This window comes from Corvus moneduloides, chromosome 3 (assembly GCF_009650955.1).
Source record: "Corvus moneduloides isolate bCorMon1 chromosome 3, bCorMon1.pri, whole genome shotgun sequence".
Taxonomy (NCBI): Eukaryota; Metazoa; Chordata; class Aves; order Passeriformes; family Corvidae; genus Corvus; species Corvus moneduloides.
This window is the reverse complement of record NC_045478.1, coordinates 92,227,070-92,246,392: the sequence shown is the minus strand read 5'-3', so window position 1 is coordinate 92,246,392 and position 19,323 is coordinate 92,227,070. Positions and strand designations below refer to the sequence as shown.

Below are 19,323 nucleotides of genomic sequence, written 5' to 3'. Positions count from 1 at the left end.
CAGATTTGCATCAATAACACACTTGCTTATCTCCCAACATTTTTTTCAGTAGCCGTTTATTTACTATTGAAGGTAAGATTACTCTTCTCAAGCCATCCTTTCTAAAAGTGTCTCGCTTTCATCTTGTTTGTAAAGCTCAGCAAACACAGATGCTTCAGTCATTTCCTCTCCTATGAAATAGTAATAACAGTATATAATTACTATCATCACACCATGCAGAAAACCTTGCTGTGAAGAACACACTCTACATAGTTCAGCACTCATAGCATCTTGTATTTCTACAGCTCCTTCTTTCTGACTCATCTCACATATCCTAGAGAGGAGATACCAAGCCACTTTATCCAGGGGAGGAATCAGGAACCTTTGGGCAGAGTCCCAAACACAGGCCCTTAGTTTTCATTCCTTTCACAAGAAGGTAAAGCAAGACCTGCTTAAAGAGCTTTTTAAAAATTGCTGAAGTGATAGTTTTTGTTTTGTGTTTGATGTGTGTTACAGGGGGGTTAATACCTCGAAGCACAAGTGCCAAAAAACTGCTAAGTGTATGAGCACCTGCAGGATTGAGAAGGGCTATGGCATGTACCAAACAGTGATACAAGTTTGTATGGTGGATGTACATTAAAGAGAGGCAAAATGGCCACGATGAAAATTGAAACCTGAATTGTGCCTGTAGCTAGTGCCGCAGGGGAGGGTCTTGGAGACTAGAGCACACCAATCTATCAAAAACCCTGGGAGATCCCTTAAAAAATACAGCTCTTTGTCTACCTGCCCCTTTCCTCAGAAAGAGAACGAGGGCTAGAAACGAATGATCTACCTGTTCTTCAGCCCTGCTGGATAGCAGGATCTGGGAAAGGGAGAAACAGAAGGAAAGCAAGTTTACCTATGCCCTGCATGTGTGGTAGGAATGTCAGCAAACCTGAAGTAAGTAAATATTCCCAAACCTGAAGCAGGGCTTCAACTCCTCCCAGCCACAATTGCCTCTCCAAGCCAGCCTGTTAATGAGTTTTGTTTACTCTTCAGAGACACATCCTTGCAGTTTAAGCTGGAAAAGCGTGTGAGAGGTTGGAAAAAAGGGAGATAATGGTGCAAAGAGGAATTGGCAGGGTGCAAGGGAGGGCCATGGAGACAGGCAAGAGCTTCACTGTCACTACAACATTAGGGGTTACAGTGTGAGAGCACGTTGTTATCAAAAAGCTTGCCAGGGGCTTAAGGTAGCACAGTCCTCCCCTGGATCCCTTCTCTTTGGAGCTAGAGGCTGTCACCCTTTCCATAGTTTGGCTGAGCACAGGGTGAAACCAGGTGGCAATTACACAAGTGACTTCTGCTCCCAATGCTGTCTATCATTAATTTTGTTATGAGTGAGCAAGTGTCTTGCCCCAGAACTGGCCAGATAATTACACAGTCATTATTAACCGCATTACTGAAGGGTAAAAATGCAGTTATTTTTATCCATAAAGTCAGCTGCTTCAACCCTAATAATTCCACATTATTATGCAGCAGAAAGTAATTATAGATACTGATTCTACCCCCAAAGAAGCAGACACTATTTGAAATGAAATCTTTCAGGATTTTTAGTAAGCCATGCAATCTGATGGTAGGATTTGTGCAGAAAGAAAGGAAGAAAGAAAGAAAAAGAAAAAAGAAAGAAAGATTTTATAGTGTTTTTATAACACTTAAACTTCCCATCATGGAGGGCTGATGCCTTTAGGTGTTACTCCTGAGAGAAGGCATCACAAAGTCTCTCTGGAGGTAGATGTTAGGCAAAACATAAGAGGAAAGGTATTCATATCATAATTGCTGATGTTTCTTTTAACTCTTTTCATTTCTTTCAGGTACTGTTGCGTGATTTACAATGGAAAAATTGCTCTGCGGCATCCTGGTGTTTGGAATGGCTGTCACAGTCAACGCTTGTCCCAAATATTGTGTCTGTCAGAACCTGTCTGAGTCACTGGGGACTTTGTGTCCCTCCAAGGGTCTCCTTTTTGTACCTCTGGACATAGATCGAAGGACAGTTGAACTCCGTCTTGGGGGCAACTTTATTATTAATATCAGCAGACAAGATTTTGCCAATATGTCTGGACTTGTTGACCTTACTTTGTCCAGAAACACCATTAGTTACATACAGCCCTACTCTTTCACCGACTTGGAGAGCCTTCGGTCTTTACATCTGGACAGCAACAGGTTGCCTGAGATTGAAGAGGATACTTTAAGAGGTTTGATTAACCTTCAGCATTTGATTTTAAACAACAACCAGCTAAGCAGCATTTCTGATGAAGCCTTTGAGGATTTTTTGCTGACACTGGAGGACTTAGACCTTTCCTACAATAACCTCCGAAGCATTCCCTGGGAATCTATAAGAAAGATGATAAACTTGCACCAGCTCAGTTTAGATCACAACCTAATAGATTATATAACAGAGGGGACATTTGCAGATCTTCAGAAATTGGCCAGATTGGATCTAACGTCCAACAGGCTTCAGAAACTCCCTCCTGACCCTATATTTGCCAGATCACAAGTAATTCCATTGATTGTTACCCCATTTTCTCCACCTCTGTCCCTCAGTTTTGGGGGCAATCCACTGCATTGCAACTGTGAGCTACTGTGGTTAAGGCGACTTGACAGAGACGACGATATGGAAACTTGTGCTTCTCCTCCAAGTCTAAAGGGAAGGTACTTCTGGTACGTACGGGAAGAGGAATTTGTTTGCGAGCCTCCTCTTATTACACAACATACTCACAAGCTGCTGGTTTTAGAAGGGCAAACTGCCACACTGAAGTGCAAAGCCATTGGGGATCCCACTCCCATCATTCACTGGGTGGCCCCTGATGACCGTCTCATCGGAAACTCCTCGAGGACAGCTGTCTACGACAATGGCACTTTAGATATACACATCACCACCTCCAAGGACTATGGAACTTTCACATGCATAGCAGCCAATGCTGCAGGAGAGTCCACTGCAACAATTGAACTCTCAATTGTTCAGCTTCCCCATCTCAGCAATGGCACAGGCAAAGCAGCTCCACCGAAATCCAGGCTCTCGGACATCACCAGCTCCACCAAGTCCAATCGCGGAGAAACAAAAGGCCCACCAGAAAGGGCTGTCCTGGTGTCAGATGTGACCACTACCTCAGCTTTGGTCAAGTGGACAGTCAGCAAGTCGGCCCCTCGGGTAAAAATGTATCAGCTGCAGTATAACTGCTCAGATGATGAAGTTCTGATCTACAGGTAAATGCAGAGTTGTTGTTTGTTTCTCTGATGATGGCAGGGGGTGGAAATCAGCATAAAAAAAATCTTTTTGACTTTTTATTGATTTGACTCTGAACTGAGATGTCACTGCCACTGGTAGCATTAGTGCTGTCTGATAAATTTGTATTCTCTCTGTCAGTTTTCCTGTTGGTCTGTTCATGACTTTTCTGTCCAAGTCACACATTGCAAATCTCTGCAGTACTTATTTTCCAACAGCTGTTTTCAGTGACATTTTCAATTTGGGAAAAAATAGTACTGGAGTTGATAGCCTCCTTAGTAGGCTTAACAAAGAAAGGAAAACTTGAAGGCTAGAAGTCAGAAATTTCCCTTTCCACCTCCTGTAGGTGGGATTGAAACAGACTACTTAGAGAGGAAGCGATGTGGGAGGAAGTTTATGCTGTCTACCCATAACACAGGCTCTAATTATTCTGTGATTCAAGATTTGGGGTTGCTAACAAGACATTTTGCACGTATATGAAAGAGCTCATTTCTTATTTCACTAACATCTGTCTTACACAACCATAATGACTGACAACTTTGGTGCATTTAATTTTTCATACCATATTAAATGCAAGAAGAGGTAGATATAATTTCAAAAGCAAACCCTGAATAATCCTTATGTTCCTCCAGTTCTATACCACCTCTGACTTTTAATGACGTAAAGCAGGAGTCGCTCTTGCAGGGAAGCAGCAATAAATTTTAGGGGCTAAAAATATGTAGGAGCAGTACAGGAAAACAGTAGTAGTTTTCTTCTTCTATATTGGAAGAATGATTGACATATTATCTTCATGCTAGTGATGAATCCCTAGAAACCACTCTTCCCTTCCTTTTTATTGCAAAGATTGTATTGAATTGAATTGTCTCTTTGGCTGTATATGATCTACCAGCATAAGTCAGAATCTCATGGAAAAGTAGAACCAAACATATAGACTCTTATAGCTTTTTAAGCATCCTGAAGCACTGGAGAAAAATTGGACCTGGTATAATGGAATTTGGGGTTTGACTCTAATTTGAGAATAAACTGTGGCCAAAATATAGTCAAAGCCATTGCTTTTCATGGTAGGTTTGGTGTTATTACCTGCTGGCTACTCTGTTCTTCTCTTGCTGCCTGCAGGGAGAGCTGAGGCACTCATCAAGTCATGGTGCTCAGCCTCCAGATCCCACACCAGGCATTATTATTTTCTTCTTTACCACAGGGTGGTTTTCTTTAGCATGAGGAAGTCAAAAGGAGAGGTAGTAAACGTTCATGTGACATTTTTCACTCACCCTTCTCCTGCAATTAAATCTAAATGAAAGTTCTCCAGAATGTTTAGCTGACGTGGACAAAATTTTGTGCCAGCAATACCTTTATCTGAATCAGTTGTAGAACAGAAAGAATAAAGTGATCTCCCTAGCTACTCTAAATTCACTCATTCATTGCCAAAAGCTGGAATATTGACCAGCAAGTTCAAAGAACCTTTTTTAAAGGTTATTTATTCAAATACTAAATTAATCTGAGGAAATTCAGTTCTGTCCACGTCCATTCCTCAATTATAAAAATATCTTGAAATAATCACATCAATTTGAAAGTGAAAATTATTTGTTTTGCTCTGGCTAATGTACAGTGGAACCAGTGTGTTAGCTTCGGGACTTGCAATTGTGCAGAGTTAAGTAGAATGAAAGGATAAGATAAAGTTAAGTAATGATAGAGTATTAGGAATAAAATGAAAGAAAACATGCTAAGGCCATTTTTTTCCCCAAGGCAATGCTTTTCGCAAAAACTCAGCAGTAATTAAGATCTTAAGCACAATGTAAGGCTGAAAAACACTCTGAAGGATGTGTAAGTCATATATTCATTGTACAGTGAATTTGCCCTAGTGAAAAGGAATATCCCTCCAGTCAAAAAGGGAAGTTTGCAGGGGTTGTCAGATGTTGGAAGTGGTTGGATGTGTCAATTTTCTAGGGAGGAGGATGGCCAGTAACACAGTTCTTGTTCTCGAGGCACGAGCTCTGGCGTGCCCCCGGTCAGAGAGAGTCCAGCTGCGTTCTTCTGTGCGTCGCTGAAGCGACTTTGGCATCAGGATGGGTGCTGCTGGCTGGGCTGGCTAGCTGGCTTCTCGGCAGAGGGAACACGGCAGGAGCCGATGGGACCGGCTCACGTTAGCTCGGAGACAGAGGAAGAGAGAGGCTGTTCTGGTCTGGCTCCTAACAGGTTTATTGTCAGAAGTTTCACAACCCAAACAAGCTCGGAAGGGATGGAATGCGATGGGATCCTTCCCTGAGGCTTGTCCTCAGTTTTATAGGGAATTTGAAAATGGCGGGGAAGGGGGAAAACAACCAATGAGTTACAGGCCAGGGGGAGGATACAATTTAACAAGAACCACTGGGGTAAACCGAGAGGCGGGAGTTATAACAGAGAACCAGTGAACAACCGAGTAACCAGGAATTTTCCTGAACCAGGGGAGGCGGCTTGGACCCGGGCACTGCCTAGAGGGTGCAGCTTAGGCTTCTGAGCCGCCCATCGACCCACCCTCTGAGTCTGCCTCTTCGGGAAACTCGGTCCGGGGGATGGGCTGGGATTGATTGGCATCACGCTGCCCCAGCCCCGCAGTGGGGTGGGTAAAAAACCAAACAATCCAAAAGCACTCGCATGCATCCTAGGAGTTGGTTGGGTACGAATTGTGTGCCATGGGCAGAAATGAAGAAAGATGCCATCTTGCCAGCCTGATATGGAAGAACAAGTTGCTGTCAAGATGTTAGGCAACCCCTAAATTTTTTATCATGTTCCCACTTTCACCTCTCAGTGAAGTTTTGGCCCTTTGCTGCTTTACTTGGTTATGGCTCAGTTTTTCAGAAGCTCAGTGGGGACAGTGCTATTTTGACAAATCTCCCATCAGGCCTTTTTTGAGGAGTCACTGATGATGCATAGCTCTTTTCATTCACAGCTCTCAAAAGCACTTCACCAAAGAAAGCAAATTTTATTTCTCTACATTTTGCACAAGGGAAAAATGAAGCACAGAATGATGAAGTGATTGTCCAGCGTCTGAGAGTTAATCAATGGTACTCATAATATCAAAACCAGTTCTTACAACTTCCAGTCAGGGAACCACTCAGTCCCTTAGAGTTAATTAACTAAAGCTGTTTTGCTTTAATTGGTCAGATGCATATCACTGCAATGAGTGTGTAGAAAAACCTAAGGGAAAAGGATTTCTACAGAGCTCTGTTCTATAAAATGCTGTGTATGTGCTAAATGGGATGTGATACTGCTTAGCTGCTAAAATGATGGGCACTTAATATACGCTAAGACAGTCGGTATTCCAGGACTGAGACACATCAGCTGTGCTCAGCTGTTAGGAATCCTGCCTCACTAGGAAGAAATGTATGCAAAAAAGACAGAAATCTGCTGCATTCTCTGCTAAGAATTTTTCACAAACATTGTACTCATTGTGAGAGAGTGAAAGCAGAAGTTCTCATCTCCCCACTGATGTCAACATCTCCCTTGATCATCACCCAGGACACCAGTTCCATTCCCCCTTCCATTCCGGCTGTGGTCTTCCACTGGCAGGATGGTGCAAAAAGGAACTACAATGGAGTTCAATGGCTCCATGAAAATTCATGGTTTGGGAGGTAGTGGCAAGTGTTGTCTGCTGGGCCTCCTGGTTGCTCTGAGCTGAAATGGTACCAGAATCTGGACTTTGGCTTATATATAACAGTGCCATTATAATGAGGATTAGCAGGAGGAGCACTGTTTGTGTGCTTTTCCATCTGACCTTCCCTTGTATTTGCTATCTCAGGGCCTTTGCTCAAGCTCATAGCAGGTTTTTATCTCTTTCAATGCATTCAGGGTGTATATTCTGTTCTGATCTAATGAGTAGGTCCTGGATCTGCACTCTGCGGGTTTTAATGCAGCAGTCTTTCCATTTTTTCTACTTTTCTGTAATACCAACACCAGTGCCAGTAACTGTGTATTGTACCCATCTCTTTTAGCTGAGACCAGAAGTTTGTTACAAACTGCAGAACTGAAAATCATGCCTTGTTTGAAGGAAAAACATGCAGAAAGAGTAACCACTGTCCAATAGAGAAAGGGATGGAAGAAGACCAAGGTCTACAAAGCAATATCTGTCCTTGGATTTAGGGTTAAAGGAGTGAACACTAGGAAACCTCCTCTGGCATAGAAATCTTACCTACTCCTCTCAGTCTAGACTCCAAAGTGTTTTAGATGTGTAAAAGCATCAGACATGATCAGTGCAACTTAGGCACTGGTAAGCTTAATTCATTTTGAATAAGGAATTGAAATGAAATATGAAAATTTAGAAAATAATATGTTTGAGCCTCATTTTCCCATCTGTAACCTGGGTGATAGCACCACCTTGCTTCACAAGGATAAATGCATTAGAAAATATTATGGAGCCAGGAGCCTACATAAATAAATAGGGAGACTTGCTTTGAAGTCATTATGTGGTCTGCAGCAACAGGGATAGTCATGAATGATTAAGATGGAGCATTACATAACTGCAACACTTGAATTCAAGTAAGGCATCTGGGGAGAGAGGTTGTGGTTTTTTCACGTGTAGAGCACCCTACATTATGGAAGACCAAATCTCAGTTTTGGCCAGCAGGCATTGGTGTAATATATACATTCATTACTTTTTCAAAAGTGAATAAATCTGCAAGTGTTTTGTAGAACTTCCCAGGTCATACTGAGCCTTCTGGCTGCGTTTTGAATTAAAGTAAAGATGCAGCCATTTAAAAATGTGCATCTGAAGTATGACACTGCCATTAGATTTATGAGAGATTTAGGTCTGTTTTATTTTGTGGTATTTCATACCAAAAATTGATGAAAACAGCTGTACAAATTAAGAGTTACTGTAGCACTATAGTCTCCCTAACTTCAGCACTGGGAAAAAAAAAAGTATTTTATATGTTTCTGAAAGCTTATTTTTTAAATGTATATTTTATGTAGCAGGCAGTCTAAGCATTAAAATATGAATAAATGGCTCCACATCTCCAGTTTATTTAAACAATGGTGCCATGGATTTGATTACTTAAACAATATAATAATGATTTATATTTACACAGCTCCTTTTACTGCAAGTGCTTTACAGGGTGGCTGAACAGAGATCCCCGCTATCCTGTCACCTCTCAGTTATACACTGGCTGCAGTTTAGCAATCAGGTGATTGTGCAGTTCCTTTTCATGAGCAAAAAATAGCTTCAGCATTTGCACTTATGGATACTTTAACCTAGGGAGGAAGTAATTAACTGAGCTTGAATTTCCCACCGCATGGTGGTATAAATATACCCGTGCACTTTTCTAGTCAAGTGCGTGTCAATAAGAAAGTGCTTCATGACTAAGTGCTGCAAACTTCAGGAATATCTAATTTGTGTGAGGATGTTCTCTCAAACAGCAGTGCTACACTGAACATCAGAGAGGGTGCAATTGTCTAATGCTTCTTGCTAGGAAAGACTATTGTGTAGAGATCTTCCAGCTAAAGACTGAAAACAGAGGAAGCCCTGTCCTGTTGCTGGTAGAGCACATTTTCTCAACAGCCTGATGCTGTAGCAAAGTGTGTTTATGTCATTTTCTCTCTGAGGAAAGTTAGAAATACAGAGTACCAGTTAACTTTGGAAAAGACAGAGGATTAATTTATTCTGAAAGACCTGAATATCAGTCTTTACTGTGAATTGGTCACTGGGTTCAGACAAATGAAGACTTGCAGATAAATTCCTGCCACACTTCTACCCAATTTTCAGTTCCTCCTGTCTCCAACCTCACTAAGCACTGACTTTCCTTCATGGCTCACACCCAGGGCAAAATTCCCTACTCAGCCTCAACACGTGAGCTGAGCTATTCCAGTTGCATTGTATGCAGGATACAAACCTTGATTTGGCCAAAGCATTTGCATATTTAAACATTAAATAAAACAACAACTGGGAGGAAGGACATCACATGAAGACATTAATCACCAGGTATTAAACTTGTGTATTTGATAGGTAGAGAGAGCCACTTTGTAAAAATAGAAACATGAAGTCACAGTCCTAAAGGGAAGCAAAATTTATATAATCAGTGCAGAGAGAAGTTTGACATGGACATTTGGTACTTCAGATCATTTGAGAGTGGTTTGCAGCAGTAGTGCATATTGGCTTCTAGAGTACCCTCAGCAAGAGCAAGCTTGCTGAAAGGCATCAGTCATAATGAAGAAGCTGCTTCATAGAAGCCTGTATTCTGGGACTGTGGGGTTTTATTTGTGTCTGATGAAAACATTTTTATCTAGTCTTTTATTTTTGTTTTCTTTCTTTTGCTGGGGGAAGTACAGGCACAGGGGTTTTTTGGGTTGGTTTTTGGTTTTTGTTTGGCTTTTGTTTGTACTTGTTTTTTTCTCCACCACCCCACTTGCAACATGAGAAATCTTTAAAGAATAAAAAAGAAAATGTAGTGAAAATGAGAAAAATTACATGTATTACCAGAAAATGAAGTGGAAAATAGAAATATAAAATAGGAAATAAATATATAAAAAATTAATATATGCAAGAAAAGTAAATGTACATCTCAGTAATGTTCCTAAAGTCATCCTAGATTGTTGTGACAAACTATCATCCACTTGGTGCTTGTAGAGAAACTGATGAGGAATCCAATGGTCAGAGCAATCCAGTTCATGATGAGCAGAGGCAGACCATGTGGATGCTGCCCAGACCATTTTCTTGGTTGATCGCTGACACAGAAATACTAAATGGCCCCTTATCCTTAAAGGAGCTTTGTCCCCTGACACGAGCATGTGAGATGTATGTGAGTTCTCGTGAGAGGGTGCTTGCACTGCTGCCCACCATGCTGCAGTGCCCCAGCAGAGCAGGGCAGGGCAGGACAGCACCTGCTGCCACCTTGGAGGCATTCCCATCTCCTTCAAAGCTTAGCTCCTGCCAAATAACATTTACTGAGGTCTGTGGAGAAGTTGGATGCTACAGTTCTACCCCCAAGCTCAGCCTCAGAAGTTGACTATGAAGGCAAACAACCTGTTTCTCATCCCACTCCATATCTAGGGGTGTTGCACAAGGTGGAGAGGAAATCAGAATCACTTTCGACAATGCTCTCAGGCACATGATATGATTCTCAGGGCAGTCCTGTGCATGGCCAGGAATTGGACTTTGATGATCCTTGTGGGTCGCTTCCAACTCAGAATATTCTGTAATTCTGTGATTCAGCATAAGACAGCACTACTCCTGTTTTATCTCTGCTACCAATTATTAATTCAGCTCATTAAAGGCTGAGCATTTTCACTTGAGGGGAATTCAGGATGAGCTGGTTCTCGTCCATAACATCTGACACATCCCCTCTCTCAGATGCTCTGAACCTAAGTGCCAATATCTGTCCCCACCCTTTATTTCAATAAAAAATTTTGCATCTGATGCCAAAATTAACTAGTGAAATAAGATTTTATTTAGCTTCAGGTGAATCAACAATTTTATCCCTAAATGAAAAGCTTTAAAATATCCATAATTTGTATATGTAATGCACATTTAACCACCCAAGATGCCCCACGATCTCCAAGTTTTCATTTCAGTGCCTACAGCAAGTTCCCAATACTCCTTTTCTCTCTACTGTTCATCCATTGAATTCTAGTTGGTGTCAGAGATCCACTCTAATCTTTTCCTCATTTTGCGTCACATCTACTGATATCTGTGTCCTTTTAGGAGGAATGGAGAAGGTATCAGTAACCACAGAGTGTGACAACTACTCCTAGTCTTTCTAAATCTGTAGCTGAGAACTTCCTCCCTCCCCTCACTTCAACCTTCATTTCAACTGGGTCACTGCAAATTCAGACTACTAAGAAATCCCCTTCAAGTGTGTTGAACCAATAGTAAAAGTAATGGATGAAAAATACCTGCTTGAGGGAGAGGATAATTTATTTTTATCCACAAGTGATTTACAATAGAGTGATAAATTAAAAAAGGCTTAAAAGCTTATTGTGCTCTAAAACACTATATTACTAAAATTTGCCTTGCCAGTTTGAGATCATTCTGCTTAACTGAGCTCCCACTTGCTCACGTGCAGGTTCCAGGCTGTAGGCAGGTGAAAGCGGGTGCCTTGACAGCTCCTACCTCCCCAGCTTTCTGACACCTCACCCCATACAGCTCCCATCTGAAGTCATGGGAAGGCCTTTTCTACCCATTTCCAAGCTGATGTTGTTTTAGATTCTTGGTAGAAGGGTCTTGGAGGAGGGCACCTGCTCCTCCTGCAGCAGGTTCCTATTACTCCTTGTCTTTCCAGTGCTGAACAGTTGAGCTTTTGCTGTGAGTCTATTGTTTTGAGGGTTGTGCATGTAATTATATTTATTTAGTTATGTAGGACTATTTTATCTATCAAGTACATGAGACAGGACAAGGAAGATGGCAGGGCAAGAATAAGTCAAAATTACAAATGCAGCCAGAACATAGTGCCTTATTTCACTGGTGTAGCTGCAGACCTACCTACCTCCCTAATTGCTTGCTCTGAATTTCCTATTATACCCTTTCTCTTTCACACCAGGCTTTCTGCTTGTATGCTCAGGCTGTTTTCTGAAGAAAATGTACTTTTTGTGTACAATGATGGAACTGGTTAACCCTAACACATAATAGCAATTATACAGCTTGTTTTCCTAGAGAAATGACTTAAAAATATAGAACTGGAAAAGGCACAGCTCTGGGAAAAAAAAAAAAAAGAGAAGAATTCACTGGACTAAATAAATTATATTATAAAGTATTATCTTTAGCTCTTACAAGTCTGGTTATTTTTGGATTTTCCTATAAAAGGCAGATTTTCTGAGCAAAACATTTGCACTCAGAGTGAGCAAAAGTCTCTTTTCAGGTGATACAGTACAAGCTGAATGCAACATTTCAACCTATTTTGGGGCCTCAATTGGGATGTTGACGGTGAATAGTCTTTGTGTTAATGCTTTTATTAGGGAAGGATGAAAGAAGAGGATTCAGACAAGCTGAGGAACTTAAAATTTGAGGCAGAAATCAGATTCATGCTCTGTGTAATTTTTTAAGTGCTGTACTTTTAGGTTTTCAATGAAGGCTTGTACTACAAGGAAGTCATTTATCTTTTCTTTGTTCTTAAAAGGGCGCAGGAGAAATGTAGCTCAAATTTTCAGTAGTAAAGAAAGAAAATATGAGGTAATGGATGTCTTTGAAAACAAGATACGGGTTATTTCATTGTCATACTACCCTTTTCCCCCAAATGTGTCTTGTTCTGCGGTCTAATATGAACACAGTACAGACACATACCCAGAAATTCATAATAATCCATTATAGAGCCAAGCAAAATGGTAATCCAGCCCTAGCTGAGGATAGCAGGCTACTGCTTTTATCCAAAGAAACCTTGAAACTATAATGCCATTGAGAATTGTATATGTTTAACATGAAATATTCTGATTTTCATAGCAGAGAAAAGCAGCCTGGCCAGCAGGCTGATCTGCCCTATTATCACAGCCCTAGTGGTCTCCCAGAGTCACAGCATGATCATATCCTAATATGATATCCTAGAACATTTGACAAGAATCCAATAAAGTGGCTCTGTCCAGAAAGGAAACAGGCTTTGGCTTTTGGCAGAGGGCACTGCAGAATGGAAGCAAAATCACCCGTGTGCCACAACAGCAGAGATGGAGGCACTTGTGCTGGGCAAGAGAGGTGTTAGTCTGGTATCCTTGGGTGGGAAAAAAGTCCATCCACTACATGGCTACAGATGTGCTTTAGGGTGGCTGAAAAACCCCTGGAGACAGCAAGGTAAGGCTATACCCCAAGCCTCTTTTGTTCAGCTGCTCCTGGTTTACAGATTAGTTTATTTGCAGAGATGAACAGTTTGAGACAGCCAGAATTAGGTGTGAATTCATGCTGTATTTGCCCATCTGTCCTCCCCCCCCTTCCTGTTGCATCACTTTGAATTTGTCTGAGCTTTGTAATATATTTATTATCTCATAATTTACTTCATTTTGACTAGAAAACAAATAAAAGTGCTATTTACTCAACCCAATACTTTTTTTTTTTAATTATGCATTTATTTAATTGGTTTAGATTGTGGAATTGGCTCTTAAGTAGATATCCCAAACCATGCTCTGAATTTTTCTCAGAGTGGGGATTGCACAGGCAGTAGCTGCCCAATAGACATATGGGCAGCTGACAGCATCAAGACACACCACCAGCAGCTCTGTCGTCTGGCAGATTGCCTCAGAGAGTCAGGCTTGATGAATCAGTCCTTCTGCTGGGGCTGGGAGCGTGGGGGACGCCTCTGCTCCAGAAGGCTGGTGCAGAATGAGAAAGATGCACAGCCTCCACGCTCGTTGAACTGCAGGCTTGGGATGGCTGCCAGTGTCCAAAAGAACTAGAATCTTGCTAATTTGGGTGTGTAGAGGCAGAGTTCCAGCTTGGTCACTCTGGGGCAAGGATATGTCATTAGCTTGATGCCTGCTCTTCTCTCTGCTGCGGTGTGGAGTTTCGCAGCTTGGAAGTGCCATGGGGAGGAGGAATTTAAGAGCACTGCCAAGCTTGGGCAGTGGGAGAGGAGAGGAGAAAACAAATTGGCTTGGAACTGTCCTGTCTCTCTGTGCCTCTTCTCTTCTAGACCTGAAAGGGGGCCAAACGTTCTTGTAAGCTGAGCCAACAGGACCCCTGCTCCTCTCCTCCATCCCTTGGTCCTTGCAGCCTCCTCTGGTTGCTGTTTCAGTCAATGATGTGGCAGCCCCTGAGCAAGAAGAAGAAGGAATAGCCACCAGGAGTTACCTTCAGAACCTGGCTCCTCCAGCCCAGGACCTCATAGAGCCCAGGCTGGCTGTTGTCGCAGGCTGCTGCTGGCAGAAGAGAGGACAGGGACAGCTCTATCTTCTCTGGGTGGTGTCAGACAAACCTCCTGCATTCTCAGTGGCACTAGAAATGCTGCAATCTCTTTGCTAGAAAAGAAAAACAATGCAGAAGTACGTCTGTCTCTCATATGATTTGCTTAGGGGGATGACCCCCATTGAGGGCACAAGGCTATCCATATGGCTAGTAGTTTAAATTGTAGTTTTGTTTCTCTGGGGACACTAGCAAATTCTGTGAGGTGAAGAACTCTTTGCAAGGGGAAAGATGATAAAAACACTGGGAGCAAGATTCCCACTTGTGAAGAGTATTAACTAAAGCCTGAGGGACTGCAGCAGTCCCATTTCAGGGCACGGTACTGCACTTTTGTACAACACCAGGTTGGTGTGGGGTGAAGACTTTGTGCTACGCAAACTCTGCCTAGTGAAAGCACATGAGGTTTTAGCTGTTTGTTTTTTAGGGAGGTGGGTTTTTTCCTCACTAAAACGTAATGGTTTTTGGTTCACCTTTCCTCTTTTTTCCCTATTTGGGCTCTTTCATGATAGATGATTGTGTTGGCTGTGGTTTAATTTGTCAATTATGCCACAGCAGGAGTATTTTTCAGAGTAAATCCTTTTATTTCATTGTTCTTAAACAGCTTCCATTCTGAGCTGGATCTTGACAGTTTGCTGGTCCCTGTACCTCCCCAGTTAAGGCTGGGTTAACATGCTTGCTGGGCTTCATGCCCATCAGTTAGTGAAACCACGTATGTCTGCACTAGGTTAAAACCTGTTTTCTACCCTCCTTATGTGATTTCAGTCCAGAAATTTTCAATGGTTTTAAGGTAGCAAAGGGAGTCCAAGAAAAGCCACAGAAGCTTACAGGAGTCCTTCTTCCTACTTAGAAGTTCCTGAGGGCCTGATCTACAAGTGTTTTCCTGGCTCCTGCCATTTTCCTCCCCTCTGCTTAACCTCAGTTAAGCTTGCTGATGACAGGGAGGCATATACTCAAAAGTGCTGCAAGCTGTTTTTCAAATCAGATCACATTTACTCTTTCCCAAACAAAAGATGTTATCTTGAGGAAATTTTGAAGCTAGTACCTCAGTTTAGCCGAAGCAAACCTTAATCTGGCATATAATGGGACAGAACCACGATGTAATTGACTGTTCTTGACTTTGAACAAGGAGCAGATTTGAAAACTGATTAAAAATACCCAGATCAACAGTAATTGATCTTACAGTCAGTGCAGCAGTGTGCAACATCTGTCTAACACATCCTCCAAACACCTGCCTCTGCAATAGCTATGAAGAAACAAACACTGTACCAACTCAGTTTTATTTTCTAGCCCTGTTTAAAATGGAACAAACACAGGAATATCTCTCCCATGGGAAATTCCAATATTGCAACATCTGTTTCTGTCAAGAATCAGACTGAAAATTCTCCATAACAGTTGTTCTGTTTGCTTATGGGAAAAAAAAAAAAAAAAGTATTTCTTTTTGAAAGTGGAAGTGTTGCTATAAATCTCTTTGTGGATGCTACAGCTTTTGGAATGACAGTCCCATCTCCACCATGTATCATGCCCCTTGAGGAATTACTCTCCTCCTGGATGTGAGGCTCCCTAAATTCATCACATTTGCTTTGCTCTCTCCCACCTCACCACAGAGTTCCTCCTTCCAGCCCATTTTGTCCCTGATTTCAGCTCCTTCAGTGGCAAAGGGATGATTGAAGTGTGCAGGGAGAAGAGGCAGCTGCTCATGGATGAGTGGGAAAGGAGCAGATAACATGGTGGAGGGGCAGGGCGAGGGCTGGGAGCAGAGCACCACTCACAGGTGCCAGGGAGAGGAAGAACATTGTGGACCCCTCAGCTATAGTTTTCATTTTCATTTTTCTTACAAGAGGCAAGAAAAAAATGGATCTAGCAGAAACCCCTATTTTAACACCAAAATTATGTTCAATTTGAAATATCCAGTCAACTTTAGAGTTAAAATGTACCCTGGGTTTACTAGTATCCAATGTTAGTGCCTGTAGGATCTTTGAACACGTGGTCCAGGAGACATCCAACTAATGCAAAATATTTTACTCAAGCTCCTTCAGGGAGGGGATTGTTTGGCACAGGTAATGAGTCCATCTGCCAGACAAAACCAAGCAGCTCTGCCTCACACTGTCACAGCTGCAGGAGCTAAAAATCTCCAGCTGAAGTTCCTCTCCTGGGAGTCATCACATTTGTCAGCTCTTCTCTGACAGGAGCAATAGATACCACACTTGTCCCATCCCAACTGCATCCTCTCTTCTACAGGTGAAACAAAAAACCACTTAGGTGAAACAAAAAGGCCTCCTTATACATTCTCAGATATTTTGCCCAATTTTGAGTGTGTGATGTTTTGTGTTTTTGCTGGCAGTGGCAGCACAGCTCAGCAGGTGACACACAATGATGTTTATCTGCAGTGCTGTCTCTTATACCTTGTTTTAATGACAGTTCAAAAAGGCAGAGTTCTTCACAACATTTAGCTAAAGGCAGAGGAATGAAGGTGGAAGATAACATCTGTGACGTGAACACAGAAAGGTACATGAAGGTAGAGGGATCAATTTGGGGGAAAAAATATTTCTTAGCTTCACTCCCCCTATCCATTTCCAAATAAGAATTGCATGTAACTTTGCTTAATGTGTTCCTTCTTTTCATTTTGTTGCCCTTCAGATTTTTCTACAAATCAAGAGCTTGGTAGAGTTAAGTCACAATAGACCTCTTGTCAGGACTGGATCCTCTTTTCCCACTTGTGATTTAGTTCATGGCCACACTGAAATTTCTTCGCTTTTATTTTCCATTCAGAATTATTAAGCTTGAGGGTTTGTGAGACTTTTTGCTAACTAGCAAACTATGGGACCTATGACTGTTGACTTTTCTGTCATAAGATTTTTTTTTAAATGTTTCTGCTAGATAAATCATTTGAGCCTCTGTTTTATGATTGGACTGCCTGTTAATCCTTCTGCTGTTTCTTTTTGCCCCACTATTTTTAGATAGCTCTTTTGATAACCATTATTTTGCTGAGCACAGATAGATGAATATATACTCAGGACACAGTTTCGTGAGCCAATAATAGGGTGCTCCTTATACATGTGTCTGTCACAAACATAATGGTAACTACAGTCTTGATAAATCTCAACTGGAACAACCTTCTGTGAGGACTCAGAGACTAGAAATTCAATGCTACTTCCAAGGATGGGTTAACACATACAGTTCCCTAAAAATCCACTATATTCTCTACTCCACCACAGAGGTAAAATGAGGTGCTTTCTTTTGCTGTAGACCAGGCCAGGAATGGAAGCAGAACAGACTTTTCTGTGGGTTTCAGTCCTATTTTTCATCCTCAGAAGCTATGGAAATTTAACTGCTGCTCAATCAGATCTGGATAGGCACCAAATCTTCGCAGAGACTGACTATTCAATGAAATATTCAAGCTTTTCTTAATTGGGCCATTGTTAATTATAAATATCTATAGGTAGAACAACTCAGAAATTTGTAGATCTAGTTCCCCCAAAATGAAAAGTGAAATTATAGAAGGCATATGAAAAATACGTAGGAAATAATATTCTATTCCATTAATATTTATAGGTTTTCACTGAAAAACAAGCTTCCTAAATTCTGTTTTTGAAAATGGGTATCTAACAGGCTAACTTTTTTTGTTGTACTCTTATTGAAAACCTATACTCTTATTAAAAACAAAAGATCCAAACAAAACTACTTCATTTTAACTTTTAATTTAATAAACTGCAGCTTCTGAGAACTATAAGAGACTTTTCTGTTATGGATCCAGAAAAGCTCTGTTCAACTTCACAGATGAAAATTACAGTGTGTAGCAGAGTGTTAGCATTTTGCAATTTCACATGCCTTCTGTTTTGTTTACGAAAAAGTTGAGTATAGTTGTCAGCCTACACAAACAGACTGCCTGGCTCCCCTGGAGAGGTTTCTGTACCCCCAGGTTCCAGTATTTAGCTCAGAATGGCTGTAGAGGCAGCTCAAGGAGGGTTGAAAGAGGGTTGCCTTTCCTCCTCCTGCCAGCTCCCACACCCAGCTGGAGTGGGGTGAGAGCCGCTCTCACATTTCTAGGGGCCACATCTCAGGTGGACCCAAGAGATGGACTCACCACAGGGATAGCCCCTCATCTTGCCAGGATGGAGGCAAGACTCTGTCTCTTCATAGTGATTTGGAGCTCTGAACAGCCAGGAAGGTGGAGCTTTCGTGGCTGAGCCATTTCTAGACGATCCACTAGCCTAAACATAGTCCAGCTCTCTTTGATGCATGAAATTTTTTCTACAGAGCTACCAGAAATAAAAGCTTTTGGTGGCTAAAATCGGCAGCTATATCTCTGAATGACATGACTGATACACTACTCCCACAGGCAGCCCTTTTGGAAGCTGGTTCGTGATGTTATTATGCTGCTGTTTTTGGGATGTCATGTGCTTCAGAATGCACTTCCCAGCACACCTGCAAATGAAATGTCTGCCACAGATGCAGATAGAGTGGACAATAAATGATTGTCTTTCTGACATTTTCTTTCTGTGAAGTGAGCAACAGTGACTAGAGTTTAAAAAGTGACAATAATCAGTCTTAAACTACTTCTCTGGTACCTCCTATCAGTGATTTGCTTTGCCCACTCTTGTTACATGCACATGTTAATCTGAAAATGATACCCTGACTTGTGAAGAAACTCCTAGAGAGCTGGTAATTTTTGTTGGCTTGGAAGGATTTATGAGTTTATCTGTACCCGGGATGTTCCATCATTTTCAAATTCTCAGGCTTTAAGTACCTGTGACCCTGAGGGAGGTGCAATGCTACTATTAATCATTGGTAGCAATGGGATATCCTCCATGCAATGCCATCCTCAATGGCATCATGTGCCATTGTCAATAGATCAGAGAGCTGCTGCTGACCTTAAAAGGAGAAAAGCAAAAGATAAAGGTCATCTTTGTTTCAACTACACAACAAAAGTTTTGAAAATGGCTTGTCATGAAAGCATTAAAGATCTGCTGCGCAAAACCCTGGGGCTGAATGATGCTGGCTTCCCCGACACGTGTGATAGTAGAATCATTTTAGAACTGAGTAGTATTGGAGAAATTAACATGGCTAAGCTGAAAAGGTACTGGTTTTACATTCTTCGGTGTTCATGTGGTCCTGTGACCTTCAGAAAAAGCTGCTAAATGTTTGGGGACTTTTTCTATGTCACTTTTAATAGTGATAAAAACACAGAGAAGTACCTCACAGTCACAGGCAGGCTTCAAGTAGAAGTGATTGGATA

The 19,323-nt window shown here is 41.7% G+C and overlaps 1 protein-coding gene across 9 annotated transcripts in view; it reads left to right on the top strand.

The window, feature by feature from the left end:
• Nucleotides 1-19,323, top strand: part of LRFN2 (leucine rich repeat and fibronectin type III domain containing 2) — a 153,834-nt gene that overhangs the window by 115,094 nt on the left and 19,417 nt on the right. For 8 of the 9 annotated variants that reach the window (XM_032102763.1, XM_032102761.1, XM_032102766.1 and 5 more), the window contains one exon: nucleotides 1,830-3,222. In XM_032102763.1, coding sequence (XP_031958654.1) covers nucleotides 1,850-3,222 — 1,373 coding nt within the window. In that variant the 5' untranslated portion in view covers nucleotides 1,830-1,849. Of the gene's footprint in view, nucleotides 1-284; nucleotides 416-1,829; nucleotides 3,223-19,323 lie in introns of all 9 variants that reach the window. The other variant, XM_032102767.1, reaches the window with a different exon arrangement.